General features: G+C 51.5%; 2 protein-coding genes across 2 annotated transcripts in view; one reads left to right on the top strand and one right to left on the bottom strand.

Moving 5' to 3' along the window:
• Positions 1 to 1,477: 1,477 nt before the first annotated feature.
• LOC126512194 (tissue alpha-L-fucosidase-like) lies at positions 1,478 to 8,099 on the bottom strand. Its single transcript, XM_050159833.1, is given in 6 exon segments — positions 1,478 to 2,137; positions 2,139 to 2,229; positions 2,231 to 2,839; positions 4,256 to 4,511; positions 4,771 to 4,845; positions 7,814 to 8,099. Coding segments are annotated over 6 exon segments (1,977 nt in total).
• Positions 6,963 to 23,475, top strand: part of Tmem44 (transmembrane protein 44) — a 33,821-nt gene continuing 17,308 nt past the window's right edge. Inside the window, exons 1-8 of the mRNA XM_050159909.1 lie at positions 6,963 to 8,234; positions 10,454 to 10,580; positions 12,415 to 12,508; positions 14,122 to 14,288; positions 14,479 to 14,565; positions 17,203 to 17,373; positions 18,598 to 18,741; positions 21,498 to 21,602. Of these exons, the coding sequence (XP_050015866.1) occupies positions 8,098 to 8,234; positions 10,454 to 10,580; positions 12,415 to 12,508; positions 14,122 to 14,288; positions 14,479 to 14,565; positions 17,203 to 17,373; positions 18,598 to 18,741; positions 21,498 to 21,602 (1,032 nt within the window). The 5' untranslated portion in view covers positions 6,963 to 8,097. The remainder of the gene's footprint in view (positions 8,235 to 10,453; positions 10,581 to 12,414; positions 12,509 to 14,121; positions 14,289 to 14,478; positions 14,566 to 17,202; positions 17,374 to 18,597; positions 18,742 to 21,497; positions 21,603 to 23,475) is intronic.

Below are 23,475 nucleotides of genomic sequence, written 5' to 3'. Positions count from 1 at the left end.
TTTTTTTTTTTATAACTTCAAACTTGACTAAGACACAATCTGATGACTTCTCTTTGCCTCTCTTCTCTCCCTCCTATCCATAACCTCTGTTACCATTCCTTTCTCTGAGTCACGGCTTTTATAGCTGGTTATGTGACCCATTTTATTTTACCAGGCTCTGTGTGACCTGTGCATTGGAGCCTGTTTGGGTCAGTGTTTATACGACTAGAGACAATGGCTCCCTCACTCCCTTAATCCATCAGTAGCGATAGTTTAGCAGGGAGGGCCGGGGCTCATCCATCCAAACCGGCTGTTGATGGGCCATTCTTGTGTGAACCCCATGTAGGCATATGAAGCTGCTCTGAGTTCACGTTGTGAGGACCTGACTTTGCAAACCCCATTTTAAAGAAGGAGCTTCACCTTAAGCCATATAGTGAGCTGGGGGGTGGGCGATCTCAGATCCAGAAATGTGCTGCCATAGCAGGAATTGGAACAGATACCCTAAAAATAGCCAATTCAGAAGACAGGGAGCAGGGCCATAAAATTTAATGAGATCCAGATGTTCTTGGGAGGCATCCTGTTCTTGAAGATACCTTGTCAGTTATTAATGGCTCTTTCTTAGGTTTTCAGGCCCAAAAACTGACCATTGGGTTCAGAAACTACCTTACCCTATGCCCTCCTTACCCAATCCCAAGATGACAGGACATGAACTCCCCTGATTATGGTATTTCCCCTTTAAAAGTTCTCTCCTCCCAGGGATCCATGCCACACTTTCTGCACCCACCATGCTGGGGTGCTGGAAAGGTGTTAGTCCAAACTCGAGTTTGAATATTATTAAAAACCCTGATGCATCAGAAATTCAGCTCTGCAAATTCATTTGGGGACCAGAAACTCGGGCATAACAACGGTTGCAATGACTGTGTCTTTCCCAGAACTGACATTTTGAGTCCTTCTCCTTGTCTTCTGTCTCTTACAGAAGGAGGACAGCCCCCCTGTCTCCCACAGTGTTCCCCGAGTCTTACAGGAAATGGGATCAAATGCCTTGCATAGAGCTGAGGACTTACTCTGTCACTTATGAGAAGCACCTTGTGTGCCATGAGGCTCCTCATGCACTACCCTTTCGCTGGAGACTACTCTGGTTAAGGCTGGGATAAACATTTAAGAGGCAGTTTAATGCTGTTTCAACGACTTCCCCTTCCATGGGCATTTGACCAGGTTTACCGTACCAAGTATCGGTTTCCTCCTGTAGAAGAAAGTGTGTCACTGGAGGTGGGCTTTGCGGTTTCAGAAGCTCAAGCCAGGCCCAGTGTCTCTCTCTCTTCCTGCTCCCTGCAGATCCAGACGTAGAACTCTCAGCTGCTCTCTCCAGCACCACATCTGCCTGCATGCCACCATGCTCCCCGCCATAGGAACAGTGGACTAAACCTCTGAACTGTAAGCCAGCCCCAAGTAAATGCTTTCTTTTTTGAGGGGTGGTGGGTGGGAGAGGGAAGCTACTTTATTGCACTGCTGGTAAGAGAAAGGCAAGCAGCCCCGCATAGGGCCTTCTGCCCTTGAACTCCGACCATCGCTTCACGCTCGTCAGCTTTAGAGTCCAGGCGAACTCCACCGGGAGAGCCGTAGGTGGCAATGGGGGCAGAGTGATGAGGACCCCCTCCTGGGGATCCTGGGTCCAGGTCAAATATTCTTCCATCCCTAGCATTGTTATCTTTGTGGCTGAGGTCGTTTTGGGAGATTTGAGGTTTATGATTCCATTTTCTGGCCAGTACAGAAAGGTGGCATAAACAGCCGAGTCTTTGGTGGTGTACCACACAACTGTTGTGTTCTCTTCAGACTGCACTCTCCAGGGCTGGGAGGCATAGATGGCCTCCCCATTGATCTGCAGCCACTTGCCCACAGCGAGAAGCCTTTCTTGGAAGATGGGAACCACCAGTCCATCTTTAGGTGGTCCAACGTTGAGAAGATAGTTGCCTCCCAAACTGACTGTCTGAACCAATTCCTCAATGATTTCCTTCTCACTGGCAATGGTGGACATGGTCATGTCACGGCGATAGCCCCAGGACACCCTGTTGATGCTGGTGCACATCTCCCACTTGTGGTCCGGCAAGCTCTGCGGCCTGTGTTTATCCTGACAGTGGTAGTAGCCTCCATGATGGCGGGGAGCAGTTCTGACCCCACCGGTCACTCACTACCACCTGGTCCTTGACAGGGCTATCATTATAGAGCCAAGCAAGGAAAGCTGTGGAGTTCCCCATCAGACCAGATCAGGTCGGGCCTGTAGCTGTTAACAAGGTCATACAGCTCCGGCATTGTTTTCGCGCTGACAAAACACTGAGTCCTGAAACCATTTTTCTTGTCGAGTAGATAGAGTGGATGGAACCACTCCAAGAGCGAGTGGTACAGGCCGTAGCGTATGTTCCTCTTCCGAACAGCAGCTCCCAACTCGCCCACCAAATCGCGATGGGGCCCCACTTCCTTAGAGTTCCAGTTCCAGGACACGGGACTTGGCCAGTTTGTGAAGCCTTCGTGATGCTTTGTGGTCAGAACCACATACTTGGCCCCGGCAGCCTGGAAGAGTTCGGCCCACTGGTCGGACTGGAAGAAACGCGCCGTGAGCTGCGGTCCGAAGTCGGCGTAGCTGAAGCCGGGCGGGTAGTTTTCTTTCATGAAGAGCTCATAGGCCGGCAGCTGCCCGCCTTGCCAGTACCACTCGCTGCCCCATGCCGGCACCGAGAAGACGCCCCAGTGCACAAAGACCCCGAACTGGGCCTCGTCAAACCATGTCGGCAGTGGCCGAGAGTCCAGGCTCTTCCAGTCCGGGGTGTAGCGGCAAGGAGCTCGGGCCACTCGTAAATGCTTTCTTTTATAAGCATTGCATGGTCATGGCTTCTATTTACAGCAATAAAACCCTAACTAAGACACTGAAATCGACACAATCACCAATGATAGCACAGATCCAAGGCCAGGTTGTCAGTGGATGCTGAAACCAAAGATTCCTGGGGAACTGGAGTAGTGTGATTGTATTTTCTCTCTCTTCCTCTCTCTTACATTTATTCAGCGTGTGTATTAGGATGGGTGACACACATACCATGGTGAGCATGTGGAGGTCAGAGGACAATTTGGGGCATTCAGTTATCGCCTTCCACCGCGTGGGACCTGGGGATTGAACTCAGATTGTCAGGATTGGTGTCAGGGGCCTTTCTCCACTGAGCCATCTCACTGGCCCTCATGGGGTTTTAAACTATTCACTTACTTAGTGAAGAAATCACACCTGTGGTGGAGAGATGGCTGGTGTCACCTAAAACAAGAGAAGGGAAACGGCAGCTCTTGATGCGTGCGACAGGAGCGCACACCGCCACAGTCTATCTTTACAAACTGTCTGGCCTCACCGGGCCCACGAGGAAACCATTTTACAGTCCAAGCTTGGACACAATACAAGAGACCTGGACTAAAGGATGTACAGCTCAGCTACTGAGTCTTGTGCTAGGAAAACCATGCATTATTAAAATAAGTGAGCAAGTTTTCATTTTTGGTGGCATTGCTGTATTGTGGAATGGAAGTGGCTAGAACACTCCCTGTAGCCCAGGATGGCCTCAGACTTGTGGGGGTCATCTTGTCTCAGTCTCCCACATGCTTGAACTACAGGTGTTGGTTCACACTGAACTTTTCAAAGAGTCTTAGCCAGGTGGTGGTGGCACACAACTTTGATCCCAGCACTCGGGAGGCAGAGGCAGATGGATCTCTGTGAGTTCAGCCTGGTCTACAGAGTGAGGTCCAGGAGAAACCCTGTCGAGAGAGAGGGAAAGAGAGAGAGATCTTAAATCCATAGAATATTCAAAAAAGAGAGAAAGGGTGTGTCCTTGGAGACACCAAAATCTGAGGTGAAGTGTCCTGATATCTGAAATTTCAAGTAGGTTAGAACGAGAGAGCTGAGCACATGTGGTGCAGTATTATCAACTGGCAATGCTAGCTGGCGTTCTTTTACCTTTCCTAAAGATCAGAACTTTTCCAGAAAGAGCGAGAAAGAGAATGTAAAAGGATATATAAACCACTAGAAGATCTCAGGAAACATCTTCAAAAGCAGACGTGATTACACCAGAAGGCCTGGTGTGGTGGCCGCACATCTGAAATCCCAGCATTTGGGAGGCTGAGGCAGGAAGACATCAAGCTCAAGTCCCTGACTCTAGAAAATGACGTCATGGAAAGAAGGATCGGAGTTATTGCTTCGGAAGGCATCTGTCGGTGCCCGTGCCTCTCTAGCAGGGACGAGACCTACGGGTTGGCTGTGGGTGTGGAGGGGGTGTTTTGACCCTGCCTGATCACAGAAGGCTGCTCGCAACCACAGCCCTTCCTCTTCAGGCTGCCCTTTTGTATGAGGTGGTCAGGAAACCCCTTGCCTCGGCCCTGCGCCCTCACCGAAAGGAAAGCTGCTGCGGGAGGCCCAGGCTCAGCCCTTCCTTCTTCGCAGGACAATGCCTGCGGCTGCACCGCTACTGCCAGCAGGAAATGCCTGGGAGAAGCGAGGTGGCCCACTGCCCAGCAAGACAAGAGGTCCAGGCAGGCGCTTGGGTTTTCCTTTCAGCAGAGTCTGAACCGGGGCCCAAAAACAAGGTCTAAACTCGCGGGCAGCTGCGGGACTCTGAGTGGCCTGGTAAAGGAAACAGGAAGCGTGGAGGAGCTTCCAGGGAGGGATGAGGTAGAAAGGGTCTAAACAGCAGGAGGTGTTCCCCTCAGGCACAGACCCTCTCCAGGCTGTGGGCTGTCACTGTCTTGTCCCCTGGAGCACCACACCTCCACTGTTTGTCTTTCTCAGGAAGCCATTCTCTTCTTGTTTCTGCGGGTCTTTACAGGGCTGGTTCTGGGACCCTGGGCCAAAAGCGTGAGGTGGTCGGCCTGTGTTCTACCACTGTGGTGTTTTTACTTCAGTGGACACCAAGTGCTGGAACTTGGGGAGGAAAAACCAAGACTTTGGCCATGACTGTTCAATTAGACCCAACTGGAAGTAGCGAATAGAGAGCTGAGCCTGCGAATCTAAAGAATGAGAGAGAGGCCAATAGCCCAGAGGAAAGAAACACACTACACAATTGCAACCTGCTAAGGCTGAGTCGGGAAGAAACAGAAAGCCTGTGCAGCAAAGAGATGAGTAAATTACAAAGCCACTCGCAGAGAAAAGCACGGTGGAGTCCCAACTCACGGAAGAGCCCAGCGTGGTGCCCACGCCTACAATCCTAGTGGAGTTGCCAGCCAGCCTGGGCTGCATAGTAAGACCTTGTCCCCAAAACAAGCAAAAAGTCAGTTTGGGTGCATATCTTAACTTCTAGCATTGAGGAGGCAGAGACAGGTGCACATCTTAAATCCCAGCATTGAGGATTTAAGAACTCTGTGAGCTCAAGGCCAGCCTGATCTATATAGCAAGTTCCAGGTTAGCCCAACCTGCTTAGTGAGGCTCTGGCTCAAAAAACATAAATAAATAAAAATTGGGCTTGCTAGGGAGGTTTGACAAGAGAAGAGCTTGTAAGAGATGCAGGAACAGGGGTAACGGGGAAGAGAAAAGGACCAAGAGCTGAGCCATGGTCTCCCTGCCGTTAGTGGACAGTCTTCTTCACTGTCTTTGAGCCCAGCATCCTTAGGATGACAATAAGCGATCCCCCCCCCCCCCAGCATGTGTCACTGCTTGAACCGCAGGACTCTAGTGTGACGGGAACACTAAGGCAGGTGCCACCGCCTCACTTTTGGTTTTCTGATTTTTTTGTTTTTCAAGACAGGGTTTCTCTATGTCACAGCCCTGTCCTGTCCTGGAACTAGCTCTTGTAGACCAGGCTGGCCTCGAACTCAGCGATCCACCTGCCTCTGTCTCCCGAGTGCTGGGATTACACCTCACTTTTAAGTCGAAACCCATACAAGTGCACCTTCTGTTCCAAGTCAGGCTGTAGGGAGCAGAGGGTAAATTCCAGTCTAAGATGTCAGGTCCATGTGCTGATCGTGTGTGTGTGTGTGTGTGTGTGTGTGTGTGTGTGTGTGTATTCACATGCATGTGCACGCGAACACATTCAAATATGGAACTTAGAGGACAGCTTGCAGGGTCAGCGTCTTAGTTACAGTTTCTACTGATGTAAAGAGACAACATGACCACAGCAGCTCTCATAAAGGAAAACATTTAATTGGCACTGGCTTACAGCTCAGAGGTTTAGTCCATCATCCCCATGGCAGGAAGCATGACGACATGCAGGCAGACATGTTGGAGGAGTTGAGAGTTCTACACTTTGATCTACAGGCAGCAGAAGGAGACTGTGTGCCACACTGGGTGTAGCTTGAGCATATGAGACTTCAAAACCTGCCCCCACAGTGACACATTTCCTCCAACAAGGCCACACCTACTCCAGCTAGGCCACCCCCCCCCCATAGTACCATTCTCTATGGACCATGAGTCTATGTGGGCCTTTCCTAGCAAACTCTCACAGCCCATTTGCCCCTTCCATTCGATGGATTGAACTCAGGTCTTCAAGCTTGGCAGCAAACTCTTTCAACTGGTGACCTATCTCACTGGCCTGGTATGCTTTTTTTTTTTTTTTTTTTTTTTTTTTTTTTTTTTTTTTTTTTTTTTTTTGTTTTTTTTTTTTTTTTTTTTTTTTTTTTTTTTTTTTTTTTTTTTTTTTGACAGGCCGAATGATTCATAGTTCCCTCTCCTTTCCCCTCCCACCCGCCTCTGACAGAGTTTTGCTATATAGCCCAAACTGACCTGGATCTTTGCTCCTCCTGCCTCGGCCTTCTGAGTGCCAGAATTACAGCTCTGTGCAACCACACATCTCGGGGTGACTCTCCTACTTAGATCTATGTACGCACATAGACAATAACTAAATTAATTTTTCTACATTTGGTCCAGCCTTAGAAAGGCATGCTAAGCCTGAGGGAAGCTGGAAAAAGGAGAAAAACAGACGTGGGGCCAGATGTGGTATCACAGGCAGGCCTGTAACCCCAGCACTTGGGAGATGGAGACAGAGGGATCTAAAGTTAACAAGCTGGGGGTAACCTGCTCAGCATACAATCCTGTCTCCACAGCAGAAACAGAAACAGTAGTGTGTAAGGATGTGGCGCCGAAAGCGTCAGGCGTCCCTGCCTTGCTGCTGATATGACGGTGACATGAGGACAGTTCCTACTTTAAAGGGACAGTGAATAGGGGTCTCTGGCTCCCCAGAGAGTTAAGGGTGGAGCCCCCACCGACCAGCACCAGACAAGGTTACTCTGTATAGCCCTGGCTGTCCTAGAACTAGGCTGTCCTCGAATTCAGAGATCCTCCTGCCTCTGCATCCCAAGTGCTGGGATTAAAGGTCTGTGCCACCACCACCACTCGTGTGCTTTGTGATTAAGTGTCAAAATACGGAACTGGAGGAGACACGGAGACCCTAGCGACATCTCATTTCGGCTTAACAGTGGTCATCACTGTGGATATGCTGTAACTCCAGCATCCGGGGAGGCTGAAGCAGGAGGTCTTTGAGTTGGAGGCTACACAGTGAGCTCCAGGCTAGTCTGGGTCACGAGGCAAAATCCTGCCTCGAAAGGAACTAAAAAGTGAGGTGACAGTCGTGCTGTGCTTTAAGCGAACTTGCCGAAGCCAGAAAAGACACTTTGAAAATATTCTAATGGTTTGTTTTAAAGAAAAACATTCGTTTGCCTAATTGTGTGTGCACTGCGGCTGGATGGGAGCGGCACGTTCCCAAATTAACCCCTCCCTGGCTGGTCTAGGGAGGCTGGGTGGCGCAAGGCTTGCCCTTGACAGTTTCAGCAGAGAGAGGAGGAAGAGGGGGCGATCTGGCCCCCTCGGTCCCCTACCCACCTTTCGGTATTGCACCTTTCGAACCGGTGACCTCGCGCCTCGGAGTTCCCTCCCCACCACCACCACCACAAGCGCTTGGCAGCGCCAGAGTATTGTCGGGTTTGGCAACCGGGGTGACCGCCCTAAGGGACCGGGTGCTGGCGGGGTTCTCCTTTGTGCGGCAGCTGCGCGCGGCTCCACCGCTAGGGGGCGGCCTGCGCCCCGCAGACCCCGACAATAGGCGAGGCTGGGGAGCCGCGCGGTCCCGGAACTTTCCCGGGGTCGGCGGGACGCTCGGCCGGGCCATGGAGGAGGGGGCTGGCGCCGCGTCCCCGCTCTGGAACTGGGACTACCTGGACCGCTGCTTCGCCCACCGCCGTGTCTGCATCTCCTTCGGCCTGTGGATCTGCGCCGCCTGCTGCTGGATCGCCGCCCACGCGCTGTAATGGGGCTGGGACCCGCGCGAGGGGTGGCGGGCCACCCGCGGGGGAGATTGGGCGCCACTCGCCTCGGCTCCTCTAGGACTCCTAGGGGCAGGGGCGCAAAGGGAGACAGCTCAAGTCCGGGGTCAGATCTGACATTGCTCTATGGACTGAAGTGCGGTGCCTTCTGAATTCCGAGCACGGGGAAGCTGGGCTGTGAGCCAGCGGCAGGAGGCTGGGTGGTGCAGTGGCTGCGGCTTTGATTGGCTTCTGTTGTCAGCCTTTCCTTGCTGTCAGGCGGGGAGCGAGGGCAAGGTGTGAGCCTTTAGACCTCCTGTGAATAATGAGTCTATGCCTCATAGAGTGGATGCGAGTATTAAATGAGGTACGGCAGGCGAAGGACTTAGTAAGTGCTCATTAAACTCCACTACCACTCTGAATCTGCCGCCCACCCTTAGGGACTCTAGTAAGCCTCAATATGTTTTCTAGTTTTAATTTACCCAAAGCTGGAAAGAGGTGTGGCAGAGGCGATCTGACTCCGGCCACAATTTTTGCTTTTGTCTGCCTTGAAGTAGTTTGGCCAGGTAGTCCCTGTCCCCTGAGTTCTGAGAGTGAAGCCTCTTGGTCTTCAGCCACCCTGTCCCTTGCACGGAAATCCAGAGGTAGTTTCCAGGGTGGTGCCACCCAAGTATACCCAGGCAGGATGGAGAGGGTGTGTCATCCCCCTGTCCCCACTTCTGTCACCAGCTCACTTAGCGCTCAGGTGACTGCCACTCAGACTTTCCATGGTGGTTCACGGAGTCTGCAGCCCCACCACCTAGTGGTTGGAGTCCAGGAAAGACACTCCGGCCTGGGTGCATGTCTTCACGCCCTTGGTCCCTGCCTGCCCCAGCCCCTAAGGCGGGTTCTGTTAGCGCCCTTTCGGATGAGGAGCCTGCTTACCGAGGGGACAATAGTCCTGCCTGTCGCACAGGCAGGCTTCCGGGACTGAGCTCTCTGAGTCGAGGGTGCAAAGGAAGAGGATGCTGCGGCACCATCTCCTTTGTCACGCCACTGTCTCCTTTGTTCCTCAGCACCCCCTGTGCCGCCAACACGGTTAGGCACGCTTGCCCCTGGAACCAGGGCTTCTAGTAATAACACTCTGAGCTTCAGGCTTGGGGCTGAAGACCCAGAAATGTTTAGGGTGTTGGGTAACAGCCTTCCTTCTGTAACTATGTTCCTTGGGACCAATGCTCAGACCCTAATTAGTTTAGTAAACACCAACCACCCTGTCTGAGTGAATGAAGCCAGAGCTGCTCCCAGCCCATTTCTCTATAAAATAAATAAAATAAAATAACCAGCAGGGAGACACCTGAACCTCCGTGTGGTGGAGACAGCACTGATGATCTTGCCAGAGAAGTTCCAGCCTCTGCTAGTCTGCCCTGCCCTCTGTATGGCCCAGGTGTGAGGAAGGTGGGGGGAGGGCTAAAGGGAGAAAAGCCAGCGATTTGGAGAGCTAGGGCGAGGGGCCCAGAGCACCGTGCTGCCACTCCGATTTGTTTTCCCAGCCTTATGAATATGCACAAATTGCTCCGCTGGCAGAGCCTGCCACCCACTGCACAGATGGACTGGATAGATTTCACTCTAACTTCAAAGACGCAAATTGGCTTTTAAATTTAGGCAATTATCGCTATAGTTAGCTGTGGCGTGTGTGTGTGTGTGTGTGTGTGTGTGTGTTGTGTTGTGTTGTGGGGGTGACTTTTAGAACCTGTTTTGTTTCCCTTTCAGGAAATAAAACCCAACAGCTAGCTTGTGGGGGGGGGGGGCTGTCGGTCCGTTGACCCAGCCTGATTTGGAGGATTCCCATATCTTTTCTTAAAGATAAGACCTACTATGTAGTGCAAGCTGGCCTCGAACTTGAAACCCCCTGCCTCTGCTTCCCCAGTGCCAGGACCACAGGTCCTGAGGCTTGGAAGAATCTGAGCTACATCCCCCTTGCCCAGCTGGTCTCCCGCTTCTGTAGAAGAAGACAGTATCTCTACAATGAGAGCTCCAGTTTCCCGGCATGGCCTTGTGGTTCTCCTTCTGGTCTTTTCTTCCCCACCTGTAGACTGAATCCAGAAACATGTGATACCCCAGGGCATGGGGGGAGCCGATGCTTCACAGACCAGAGGTCATAGCTGCCTTTTCTAAGGTGTTGTTTCTGGCCTCGCCTCCAAATCACAACCCCTGTGTTCTGTTCACACCCCTCCCACCCCAGGATTCTCTACCTGAGATGCACAAAAAAATGTGGCCGGGACCAGTCAACACTGTGTGCTGCCTTCTGCCTCCTGACCAGTCTGTGTGACACGGTGGGGGCCATTCTGGCCAGACAGCTCACGATCCAGGTATGTCCATCACAAGCATGGCTTCTGTTTCTCTGTGGCAGCCACACAGGCCTCTGTCTTTCCCCTCAGCCTACAGAGAAGTTTCCTCTCGGAACCCGTGCCTTGTCTTTTCTGTTTTCTCAAGCCCCCCCCCCCCCCGTGTATCATCACCTCCCTCAAGCACCTCAAACATTTGTTCAAAAACACCTTCTAAAGCAAAGCTTCCTGGGGCTGCAGCGATGTCCCCGTGAGTAAGAGCACACAATGCTCTTCCAGAGGATTGGAGTTTGGTCCCCAGTACCTGTGCCAGGAAACCTACACCCATGTGAGCTCTAGTTCCAGGGGATCCCATGGCTCCTAGTGTGCCTGTACACATGTGGCATGCGCACACACACACACACACACGCACACACACACACACACACACACGCACACACACACACACACACATAAAAAATAAACTCAAAGAAGGCCTCCCCTGTTTAAAATTGCGGCACATCTCTCCCACAAGTGCTCCGAACTCCCTTCTCCTGCTGTGCTTTCTTAGTTGCATGTCTTAGCTTCCAATTGCTGCGACAAAAGGCCATGACCCAGGCCATATATGAAAGAAAGCACTTAATGGAGCTTATGGTTTTAGAGGGTGTAGGGTTCACGATAGCAGCGCAGAGGCATGGTGGCAGGAACAGCTGAGAGCTCACATCTTGATCTTCAAGTAGAAGACAGAGACAGTGGGAAGGGCATCATTCTTTTGAACTCCCCCCCCCCAGTGACACACCTCCCCTAACAAGGCCACATCTCCTAATCCTTCCCAAACAGTTCCACCAACTGGGGACCAGGGATTCTAAGCTAGGAGTCTGTGGAGGTCACCCTCATTCCAGTCACCACAATGAGCTACTGTCACCAGAGCAGGGACTTGCTCAGTGCTGTGTTGTCGCTGTACACAGCTCATAGTGGATGCTCAACTAGTTCTCATTGTTACTACTGTCAGCTGGGCTGAGACCTGGCAGTGGCAGCTGAGTCCTTCCCCAGGCGGTGATGTAGGATTTGGGACAGGGAAAAGCAGCTTCTGGTTTCCCCAAAGTGTAGGACCTCAGATAAAGGCTTCTAGCCCTAAACATACTTCCCAAGAAATATTTTTTGAGCCCCACTGCAAGGAACTCAGGATTTGATCTTTGTGGCCACCTAGGCAGAAATAAAGAAGAACAGTCTAGTGGTCAGGACACTGGCTTGGAGGGTTGAGCTGCTGAGGACAATACCCTGATGGCTTTGGACCAGACTCCCTGTTGGCTTGTGGGATAGAATGAGGTTCTGCTTGTGCCCAAAAGGGATGGCTGGCTGGAGTTTGTTAAATATTTAACTGCATCTTGGTGCTAAGGTTCCCTTGTGTGTTAATTCATATAGTCCCAAAGCTGTCCAATGATATGGGTCCCAAAATCATTCATCTGCTACAGATGTGGAAACTGAGGCACAGAGACGCTTCTCTAAGGCCACCCTTTAATGCATACCTGGGCCAGGATTTCAAAGCCACAATATACACTCTTTCCACTGGTGATGGTCTTGGCTCTGGTATCGTTGACTTTCTCTGAGTCCCAGTCCAAATACTTGCCATGAATTGTCTCCAGAAACCTACATGGCAGTCATTGAGGGAGGCCTGGTTATACGCCGATTTTACAGATGGGGAAACTGAGGCTTAGAGAGTTTCCATGTCTGGTATATAGCTCCACAGCAAAAGCTACCCATGCCACAGATATGGCCCAGTGTAACCCACGTGGTGGAGGGGATCCCAGGGTGGTCGTGCTGTGGTGTCTGCAGGATGACTCTGGATTGACCAGACTCCCTCTCCATCTGCTTCCAGGTGTTCACGGGCGCCTACCTAGCAGTTGTCGACTTTGGGAACTTTGTGTCCATCCTCTTCCCAATCTGTGGATCCAAATCTAAGTCGAAGTCTGGTGAGTGTGCGTACGCAGCCATCCCATCTGCCTACATTCTTCTTCTGTTTGTCCATTCGCTCAGTACCTGTTCCTTACCACACCCTGAGCCAGACAGAGGAACAAGGTCCCTGACCTCGGCCAGGTGAGAAGGGTCATTGTAGCTGGCGCCTAGGGGACAGACCTGTGGGAAAGCAGGTGACACCGGGACTGGTGGCAGGCACAGGCAAGCAGACCACAGTTGTTGCATTAGGAGCGGCAAGGCTGCGTCCCCGGCACCCGGCCGCCTGCATGGCTAGTTTATGCCCAGAAATAATTACACGGAAACTGTATTCTTTCAAACACTGCCTGGCCCGGCTAGTTCCAGTTTATTATTGGCTAGCTCTTACATATTGTTCTAACCCATTTCTAATATTCTGTGTAGCCCACGAGCTGGCTTACCAGGGAAGATCTTAACCTGCATCTGTCTGGAGCGGGAGAATCATGGCGACTCCTCACTAAGCTTCTTTCTCCCAGCTTTCTCTTCTGTTTACTCCACCTACCTAATTTTCTGTCCTATGAGGGCCAAGGCAGTTTCTTTATTATTAACCAACGAAAGCAACAGATAAGATACAAGACCCACCTCCATCACACAGTGGGCCAAGGCCAGGAGCAGTGATGGCACATGGCTTCAGGGGACAATGTGCAAGCCTGGCTGACCAAGCCAAGCCACACAGTTTCTGGAAATTGATGGCAGAAACAGGCATGGATCACTTCAGCAAGAGCAGGGCTAGAGGGACCAAGATGGGGTGAACAGCCCTGAGTACGTAGGACTGGGGTTCCTGAGAAGAGAGAGGTGATCTTAGACTCTTGTCCAAAGGCAGGATGGTCACATGAGTGGGTCAACCCAGTCCATGTAGTTCAGAAGAAAAATATTCTTTAAAATGCCCAGAAGAGTGTGTGTCGCATGTTCCACAAATGTCCTCTCATTGGAGGAGGTGGCTTGACACACAGTCTCTTACTCACCTGCGCCAGTGACGAGTGGTTGGGACATGGTCACTGGGATGTTGTTCTAGGAGGGGTGTGACTGTAGGGACGTGGTCACTGGGATGCTGTTCTAGGAGGGGTGTCATTGTAGGGACATGGTCACTGGGATGCTGTTCTAGGAGAGTTGCGACTGTTGGGACATGGTCACTGGGATGCTGTTCTAGGAGGGGTGTGATTGTAGGGACGTGGTCACTGGGATGTTGTTCTAGGAGAGTTGTGACTGTAGGGACGTGGTCACTGGGATGCTGTTCTAGAAGGAGTGTGACTGTCGGGACATGGTCACTGGGATGCTCTTCTAGGAGAGTTGCGACTGTCGGGACATGGTCACTGGGATGCTGTTCTAGGAGAGTTGCGACTATCTGCATAGATACCAGCATTCATGGATACCTCAGATTCCCTCCGAGGAAGACAAGCAGTAGGCACTGTGGGTAGAGGCAGTTTCTGGAAGAGAACTTGACTCCAGGGATTTGAAGGGGGTCACGGTCTGCCATAGCAAGACACAGGAGCAGAGGTAGAGTCTACCCCAGCTCCTCCCACACCAGCCATCTGGTGAATTCAATGGTCCAGGAGCATCATGGAGGGGGTGGGGGTTCTGGTGTTTCCTGCAGGTCGGAGCAGCAGAGAGAGGAAGAGAAGAAGGCATCTGAGAGCCAGTGTGTTTGCCCTGGCTCTGCCTCTGTGCCTGGGTCCAGGCTGGGCGATCTGGGCTGCTGTGCCCAAGGCTTCAGCCCCAGTCCGAGGGCCACAGCGGAGGCTGCTGGGAAGCCTGCTACAGGTAAGGCTGAGCATAGGAAAATGGGGTGGTACAGGTCACTTCCCTCCTTGTGCATCTACTTGGTGCCTCCCCGGGAGAGGGTGAGGGCTCTTGCCACTGGAAGGAGAGACTTTCTAAAAGCAGAAGATATAATATTGGGTTTATTGCCACTTGGGGCATAAATACAGTCTCTACACATCCATTCTTGCAGGAAAACCCAGAAGTCTTCGGCTACCTGCTGGGTGGCATCGCTGCTTTTGGCTCCTGGGCATCCCGGATCCCACCATTCTCCAATATCGTGAGCCTGGGGCGGGGGCTGGGGTTCTGGGTCATGTGACCAGTCTCGGGGCATCGGGAGATCCTGTGTGGGGCACACTTGTGCTTACGTTTTTCTGAGGAACTAGAGTGTGACGGCAGTGGGGTGTGTATGTGTGTGTGTGCACATGTGTCCATGTGCGTAGGTGTGTGTGTGCGTGCATGTGTGTCCGTGTGCATAGGTGTGTGTGCATGCATGTGTGTCTGTGTGCGTAGGGGTGTGTGTGTATGTGTGTGCACATGTGTCCATGTGCGTAGGTGTGTGTGTGCGTGCATGTGTGTCCGTGTGCATAGGTGTGTGTGCATGCATGTGTGTCTGTGTGCGTAGGGGTGTGTGTGTATGTGTGTGCACATGTGTCCATGTGCGTCTGAAGGGCCATGGCTGAACAGTGGAGTCCTGGGACCTACAGAAACCTTCCAGGAAGTCTGAGTTGCTTCTCCCTACTTCCTGTAGCCCAGGAAAGTAGAGCAGGAAAAGGTCTCAGGGGTGGGACAGATTAGAGTCTCACAACAACACAAGGAAGGCACGGAAGTTCAACACAGCATTGGCAGAATTTCCAAACGTCTGGGCCGTGGGAAGATTTATCGGCCAGGCCTGTTGAGGTCAAATAGGATTTGTCTTTGGGGAGCTCTCAGTCCTGTGGAGACTCAGATGGGACAGTGAGGGGACTCCCTGCTCTCCAAACAATGGAAACAGTGTTTGGTTTGGGGAACAGGCAAAGGCCCCTGTGCTGACTGAGTGCGGGTAGAAACCATTACAGTTTAGTGGTTTTCAAAGGCAAGGGGGGCCAGTGGAGGCAGACACCAAGAAGGGGCTGTCTGTCCATGGCAGAGGGCATGGAAAAGCCGCCACACAGGGCAGTGCCTGAGTGAGCTTTGGGACTGGTGTAGAAACCACCCTGCCAGGTTTTCTCTGTGGAAGATCCTGCTGTCATGTTTCTGCCTCTGTGGCAGTACCAGCTTGGGCCCTGACACCCGAGAGTGAAATGGGCCTGTCTTTTGGTCTGACGAGAGCCACTTTGCTGGCAGCGCCATGCTTTAGTCCAGAAGAGCAGGGTGTGGAGGCAGGCGGATCGGAACTGTGTGCATAAAGACTCCAGCTGTGCCTCGAGGCCTTGGAGTCCGGGAGTCCTGGCTCCAGAGCTTCCCAGACTGACTGCTGCCGCCTGTGAGAGTCTCCAGGAAGGGGGTGGGCCATCACAAGGTAGGGAGACCTTCCAGGGACCAAGGGCAGTATCATGACTACCTGTTCTAGTCCCCTGGGAACTCCAGTGGGGTGGTCAGGCTGGGGACCTTACAGACCCTTAACGGCTCCGAGAAACACCCAGGGTGTTGTGGGAAGGAACCATACAAAAGGGCATCATTACCATTAGGCTATGGGGCCAGGGACCAGGCCCACCCTCACACCCAGGGACTCCACAGATGGGTGCTTGGCTGGGCCTCTCTATTCACTGGCCTTCCGCAGATGGCAGCCAGAAGAGAGGCCGGGAAGAGAACTGGCTGAGATACAGCCCGTGTGTCCTCCTGGCAGTTTCTGTTTGTCTGTGCAGTGCTGAGCTTTTGACCCAGGACCTCATGTGTTCTAGGCAATCATTCTACCACTGAGCTGCCTCCCAGCTCATCTGAGCCTTCTTTGGGAGATTTCAAACAAAAATGAGAGAAAAGTCAGCTAAAATACACCTTTCTCCTGAAATTTGTTCCATCCCTTAGTCGACCTAAATAGTTCTAAATATCGTCACCTAACAAGGAAATCAGCATAGACATAAACTTTAATATATTTGCGGTTTAGTATGTAGTCTTCTGTATGCATGTATAAATTTATATGTAAAGTGACTTTTTAAGTGTTTATTTATCTGGGGGTTGGAGGTTTGGCACGTGTGTACCCTGGCTCAGGTGTTGTGAACACAAAACAGCTTGCGGGAGTCGCTTCTTTCTTCCTACGATGTGGGTTCCAGGGATCCAGCCTAAGCTGTCAGCAGCAGGTGTCTTTACCTGCTGAGCCACTGGCTCTAAAGCGACTGTATACCTACAGAGACTCCTTACATAAATGTCGCATATGTCCCTGTTTGGTAAGCCAATATCTTCACTGTTCGTTCTCCCAGAGTGTCCCCTTGGCTTCACGACTTTCAGAATGTCATCTCTCATTCCCTTGATCCCCCTGTTTGGTGTGGTTCCCCAGGGGACAAGCTGGGCCGTGGCTCTGTTATAACTTGGGCTCCCTCATTTTCCTCAGCCGGCATTCCCGCGTTCCCTCCCACTGGCAGGAGCTGAGCATTGAAATGGGAGGGTGGCTGGTCTGCCCCCAGGAGCACTCTGAATGTGTAAAGTCTTGCATCCCTCCATGTCCGAGGGACTTGCCTGGTGTGACACGGTCCAGAAGAGAACCGGTGCCCCATAGGGTGGAAACAGTAAGGAAGGTTTCCAGGGTTAAGATGAAGTCAGATTCTGAGGAAAGAGTAGGAGGTTGTCAGGCAAAGGCAGCAGCTTGCAGAGTAGCTAGATGCCTAGCAGGTGGAGCACCCTTTGTGAGCGGCCACTTGTAGAGGGCTCACCATCTGCCGTCGAGAGCGGGGGTCTCAGGGTCCAGTGTCCTCCTGACCAGTCCCTCCTCTCTCTGCAGTGTCGGGGGAAGTCATTCTCCTACATTCACCTGTGGACTCGGTTCCTGTCAGCTCTGGCTGGCCTCCTCTACGCCTCAGCCATCGTGGCCCATGACCGGCACCCTGAGTACCTCCTCCAGGCCACACCCTGGTTCCTGATTTCCCTGGGCCGAGCTGCGCTGGACCTTGCTGTATCCACCCAGGCCTCATGGCTGTGGAGGCTGGATTGCCTGCAGCCAGCGGCCTTGTCCTACCTCCCACCTGCCATGCCCTCTTTCGGTCTTGTTGGGTAGCATGCTGGCCCAGCAGTCCAGTGAGTGATTTGTCACCTGAAACAGGTGGACACCACTGCGGTGACCTTGACATTCAAGAGCTTTCCCAGTTCAAAGACTACCCTCTCTTGCCCTGAGCACGGGAAGCTGGAAAGCTCTAAGGCTTGGGGTCAAAGGCCACAGCTCCAGGCTCAGTTCTGCTTCCTCCCCAGCATCTCTCCAGGGATCCTGCCTCCTCTCCTGTCAGGCCCCTCTGAGGGGTCCTGTGGGCTGGCCTGCTGCACGGGCTCATTCTGTTCTGTGCGCTGTTCTCTTCTGCTGCTGTAGAAATCAGAGGTGACAAATGCCGCCTTCGGTCGGTGGCTGCTGAGCCCACTCAGCTCCTGGGGCCCCAGGGGTGCTGCGTGACGTGCTGTCACCCAGGTGACCTTGCGTGAGTGTTTTCAAGGGCAAGGGAAGCTGAGTTGGTGGCTGAAGGAGGCCGTTGGAGGTGCTGACAGCTTCTGAATGGGATCCTGCGGTGGTGGCAGTGGGAGAGTGTAGATTACCCAGAAGTCCAAGATCAAAGCAGGCCTCGTGCCTTCTGACCTGTGACCTCCAGAATTCTTTAGCTGCAGCTTTATATTGGTTTTCCTTTATGAGGCAAGCTCTCGGTACGTAACTAAGGCTAGCCTTCAATTCAGATCCTCAGGCTTCAGCCTTGGAAGTGCTGCCACAGGCAGGGGTCGCCACAGCTGGCATTGCCTCCAGCGGCTGTCTGTCTGTCTTTAGCAGCCTGCCTTCTTTCCAGTATCTCTGCATGTCTTTCCTTCTAAGGACTCCAGGCATCCTTGTAGGTCCACTTTGGCTCTCCTCTCAAATAAGCCTCTGATTTCATGTACACCGCATGTGTCTTCCCCCACCACGTGTGCCATCACGATAAGGCAGGCCCTGAGGAAAGATGTTTTCTGAACGTTTCTGTGTCACAAGCCTTTATCAGAGAACCGAGAGACAGAGAAAAACTGATTGGGCTCTGACTTCAAGATGTGCTCTGTCTACCTGGGACAGGATGGCTTCAGGGAGGGACTAGGGCAGGCTGCTGGGGGCAGCAGGGTGTGGCAGTCTGCGCTTCTGCGTCAGTCTACCTTAACTTCCGCATCTCAGATCATCTTTCTGTCCTGTGTGATCAAGAGCAAGATGAGGCGCGCCTTCGGGTTTGCTGCCGAAGCCAGAGAGGGCCCCGATACACAAGCCCTTTTGACGTGCGCAGAGAAAGAAGACAATCAGGAGGCCGGGATCGAAGACAAGGTCTCTCTGGGTAGAAATGGTTTGCGGACTGGGTGCACAAAGGCGAGAAGTTCTGGGAACCTGGGACCACCCATGCTAGGTTTTTTGTTTTGGTTTAGTTTGATTTGGTTTGGTTTTTCGAGGCAGGATTTCTCTGTGTTGCTTTGGAGCCTGTCCTGGAACTAGCTCGTATAGACCACTGTAAGTTGGCTTCAAACTCAGAGATCCGCCTGCCTCTGCCTCCCGAGTGCTGGGATTAAAGGCGTGCACCACCACCACCCGGCTCTATGCTAGGTCTTTTTTTTTTAATATTCATTTATTTATTATGTATACAATATTCTGTCTGTATGTCTGCAGGCCAGAAGAGGACACCAGACCTCATTACAGATGGTTGTGAGCCACCATGTATGTGGTTGCCGGGAATTGAACTCAGGACCTTTGGAAGAGCAGGCAGTGCTCTTAACCACTGAGCCATCTCTCCAGCCCCTATGCTAGGTCTTTAAAAAAGCTAATTTTTATGTTCAAAGCTCACACGATCCTGAATGCAATGGGATCCTCCAATTTTCCAGGTCCAAAAATTCTTTTAGTGTTTTTTGTTGTTGTTATTGTTGGTGGTTTTGGGGTTTGTTCTTTTTTTTTTTTTTTTTGGTTGTTTCACTTTTAAGTTCCACAAGGCATTCTCGCAGCTGCGTAGCTGGATAAAAGAGTCCCTTGTGTTATTCAGTAATCCACATACTGCCTACATCAGTGTCTTGATTTTATAACAATTGGGCTTTCCCACCCTTCGCCCATAAAATCGCCTTCCCACTTTCCCATGTATCTTTGATGTCATCGCTACCTCCTGACAATCCCGGAGCATGGCCAATGTTCGTTCCCACCTTTGCACATCTGTGTGATGCTGTTTCTGGAAAACTGGCCCAGGGCACAAGGACTCATTTGTATTTGAGGCCACTGCAGTTTAACTGTCCCTGCTTGGAGGCTGGTTTTGCTAAATGCTCATCTTGGGAAGTGTTGCTTGTGATAATGCCCAACATTTATGCTATAATCTACCACGAGCGAGAATCGATATGTCTGAGGCACGTGTTTGTCTCCTTAGTGTTGCGGTGTTGGGGCTGACCAGAGCCTTCTTCCTGTTACACAGACTCTACACTGCACTCCGGCCTCCTGTCTCTTTCTGCTTGTTTCAGACTGGTGACTCTAACTGAGGCAATCTGTCCTCATCAAAAGACCCATTGTGGAAGCTTGTATGAAGATAAGCAGCTCCCCTTTACTAATTTGGGGGGACTAAAGTGGTGTCTTGTAAATGGAGGTTTCTCTCCCACCCACCAATTCCTGAATAGCCACTCAGAGGCTTACAAACTGGCCTTTTTAGCTCAGGCTTATTACTAGATAGCTCCTACATTTAACCCATTTCTATTAATCTGTGTACCACCACATGCCCCGTGGTGTACCAGTAATGCTGTGGCATGTTGTTCCTTGGGTGACTCCAGGACTTTTCCCCAACCCCACCTTCTTTTTCCCTGTATCTCTGCTTGGATTTCCTGCCTGGCTCCATTCTACCTGGCTATTCGTCAAAGCAGCTTCTTTATTAACCATTGGTAATAAGACATATTCACAGCATGCAGAAGGGCATCATCCCACATCAGTCTCACCTGCTGCATGGCTCCTCAGCACTTCAGGTCCCTTTTACAGAGCACGGACATGAAGGAGGCTGGGATTCCTTTACCAAAAGGACTAGGAAATGGGAAAAGAGGGGGTGCGTGAAAAATTAAAAAGTAAAACTTCTCCCCGGAACATTCTAGGCACAACAGTGTAGCGCGAGCTGACAAAATAGAAGGTACTAGTATGTGTATAACAAAGAGAGTGGGGGTGTTTGGGCTCCGAGTTTGCAGGAGGGTTCAGGGGACACTTATTTCCTTCACTGTGGCAGCTGTGCTAAAGTTGTTCCTCTGCAGGGAGCTCGCAGTACAGAGGTCCGTGTGACTCCGGGGAGACAAGGAGAACCCTTTGGGTGTCTGCCATGGTCCCTGTAGGTGTATCCAATGTTTGGACATTGTCACCCACTGTAGTCATCCACACAGTTAAGGTGGTGGTGGCGCACGCCTTTAATCCCCGCACTCAGGAGGCAGTGGCAGGTAGATCTCTGTGAGTTCAAGGCCAGCCTGGTCTACAAGAGCTAGTTCCAGGACAGCTCCAAAGGTACAGAGAAACCCTGTCTCGAAAAAACAAAAACAAAACAAACAAACAAAAATCTCATGCCTGAGAATCAAACAATCAAGTTACAAAAATAAATAAATAAATCTAGCAATGTTTAAAGTAAGGCCATGATCTTGGGCCAGACTATGTTCATTCATAGTTGTGTGTGTGTGGGGAGGGTGAGTTGTGTCTTAGACACAGCTGCTGACAGTAAAAGTTCTCAAAGTGTGGGCTCTGGACCAGATGTCCCTACTCTAAACCCAAAGTGGCCTCTAGCAAGCTTTCCCAAGGTCACATCAAGTCGGAACCACTGCTTTGAATCATACTGTACTCAGTACCTGCTGTGGTGGCTCCCGGATTCTGAGCACACAAAGATCTTCAGAAAGCCGCTCTTTTCTGAGACAGGGTTTCACCTGCTATGTGGATCAGGCTGGCCTCGAACTCACAGAGATTCACCTGCCCCTGCCTCCTGAGTTCAGAATCAAGGGCATGCCCTTTTGAATAAAATGAGACCATCATTTTAGAAAGTGCCTCCTGGCTTTACAGTTTCTCTTTGTTACCCTTCTGTTTCTGCTTCCAAGAACTCAGATTGGGTGCCTCTCACCAGCCTGGGACACTGCAAGCCGCTGAGGACAATGACAGCCATCAGTCGCTACATGGAGCTGACCATTGAGCCTGTGCAGCAGGTGAGTGGTGCTGAGTATCCAGGTGGAGCGGAGAGAGCAGCCCTGGGGGGCTTCCTGGGGGAGAGGGCACTTCAGCTGCTGGGATGCATCTAGAGCTCTCCAGAGTGGCAGAGGAGGGGAGCCCACGGGAGGAAAAGTCCTCTTCCCTCTGCTCTCTTGGGTACCATGGCTGAGGACTGGAAATCGAACAGATGAAAGAGAAAGAAACCTATTCATTACACGGGTGTTTACAAAGGAAAATGGGGCTCAAGGAAGTCTCCAGATGGTTGAGGTTTCTAACCCGTCTCAAGTACAGGAAAAAGGCCTAGGGCCTAGGGTTGTGGGGTCAGCAGGTGAGTTAGGGAAGGAGAGGGAGGGGAGTGTGGAACTCAGGGCTGTCTTCTTGTGCGGTGAGAGTCTCAGGTGGCAGATGGCAGCTGTGCCTAGAAGTCGCTTACCTGGGGGAGGAGGGCGGGAATGGGTGTTTCCTTTACAAACATGAATGGCTATGCAGAAAGGAAATGTACAGCCGGCCTCTTTTGAAGATTGCAGTTTTTATTTACTTAAGTGGTTTTTCATTGTTATCTATCCATCACAGATGGCTCCTTATTACCCAGAGATATTTTCACACCAGTGCACACTGTATGTGTGCTGACGCATGTTATATGCATGTATGTTCCCCACCTCGTGTATCAGTACTTGATACATTGCTGAGACAACGACAAACCACTTCAGGGAGCTGGGGGTGACTTGGGCTCACAGTTCCACCATTGTGGGGTGACTCAGATGGCTGGTCACATGGCGTCCGCAGGCAGGAAACGGGAAGGGATGGTTGCTGTGTGCAGCTTCAGGACCCAGTCCGGGGACGAGTGCTGTCCGCTCCTAAGATGGATCTGCCCACTAACCAAGGGGCTGGTATCCAGGTCCTGTCAAGCTGTATCAGCCATCACGTTACCCCTTGCTTCCGGACTCTTCTTTCTGCCCCCTCCCCTCTCCCCCTTCCCTTTAGTTCTCTCTGTTTTCCTGGGCAGTGTCTTAGTTAGGGTTTCTGTTGCCGGGGAGAGACAGCATGACCACGGCAACCCTTACAAATGAAAAGATTTAACTGGGTTGCTTATAGTTTCGAGGTTTATTCCATTATCACCATGGTGGGGCATGGCTACATGCAGGCAGACATGCAGCTGGAGAAGGAGTTGAGAGTTCTACATCTTGGTCCAAAGGCAGCAAGAGTCTCTGTCCTACTGGCCAGACTTGACTTTATAGGGTCTCAAAGCCCTCTTCCACAGTGGCACACTACTTCCAACAACACTACCCCTATTCCACAAGGCCACGCCTCCTAATAGTGCCACTCCCTGTGGGCCAAGCATTCAAACACATGAGTCTCTGAGGGCCTTTTCTATCAAACCACCACAGTCAGGTTTACTTGTGCCCATGTCGTAGACACTTACATAACCATGTCTGATATAAGATAAGGAACCACACATGAGAGAAAGCATGTAATAATTTACCTTCCTGAGACTGATTTAATTCTCTTAGTGTGACTCTCTGGAGTCGAATCTATTTTCCTGCAAATAACCTGGCAGTGTTTTTTCTTTAAGCCCACTCCATTGCGTATGTAAGCTACACTGTCTTTATTCTTCGGTTGAATACCTGGGTTGGTCCCACAGCTTAGGTACTGCACATAGTATCACAGTAAGCACTGATGCGTGGGTGTCTCTGTGATGCTTTGACTAGGAGAGGTCCCTCAGGCTCATACCGGAGTGCTAGCTGGGCCCTGTGCTGGATCTGTGTTTAGTTTTGTGAGACTTTGCCATACTGACTTCCCAATGGCTCGGCTAGTTTGTACTGCCACCAGTAAATGGGGAAGGGTCCCTATGTCTGTGTCTTTGTCGGT

Source organism: Alexandromys fortis, unplaced genomic scaffold (genome assembly GCF_014885135.2).
Source record: "Alexandromys fortis isolate MF-2015 unplaced genomic scaffold, M_Fortis_MF-2015_v1.1 scaffold_119, whole genome shotgun sequence".
Lineage (NCBI taxonomy): Eukaryota > Metazoa > Chordata > Mammalia > Rodentia > Cricetidae > Alexandromys > Alexandromys fortis.
The sequence above is the reverse complement of the archived record's forward strand: the minus strand, read 5'-3'. Positions and strand labels throughout refer to the sequence as shown.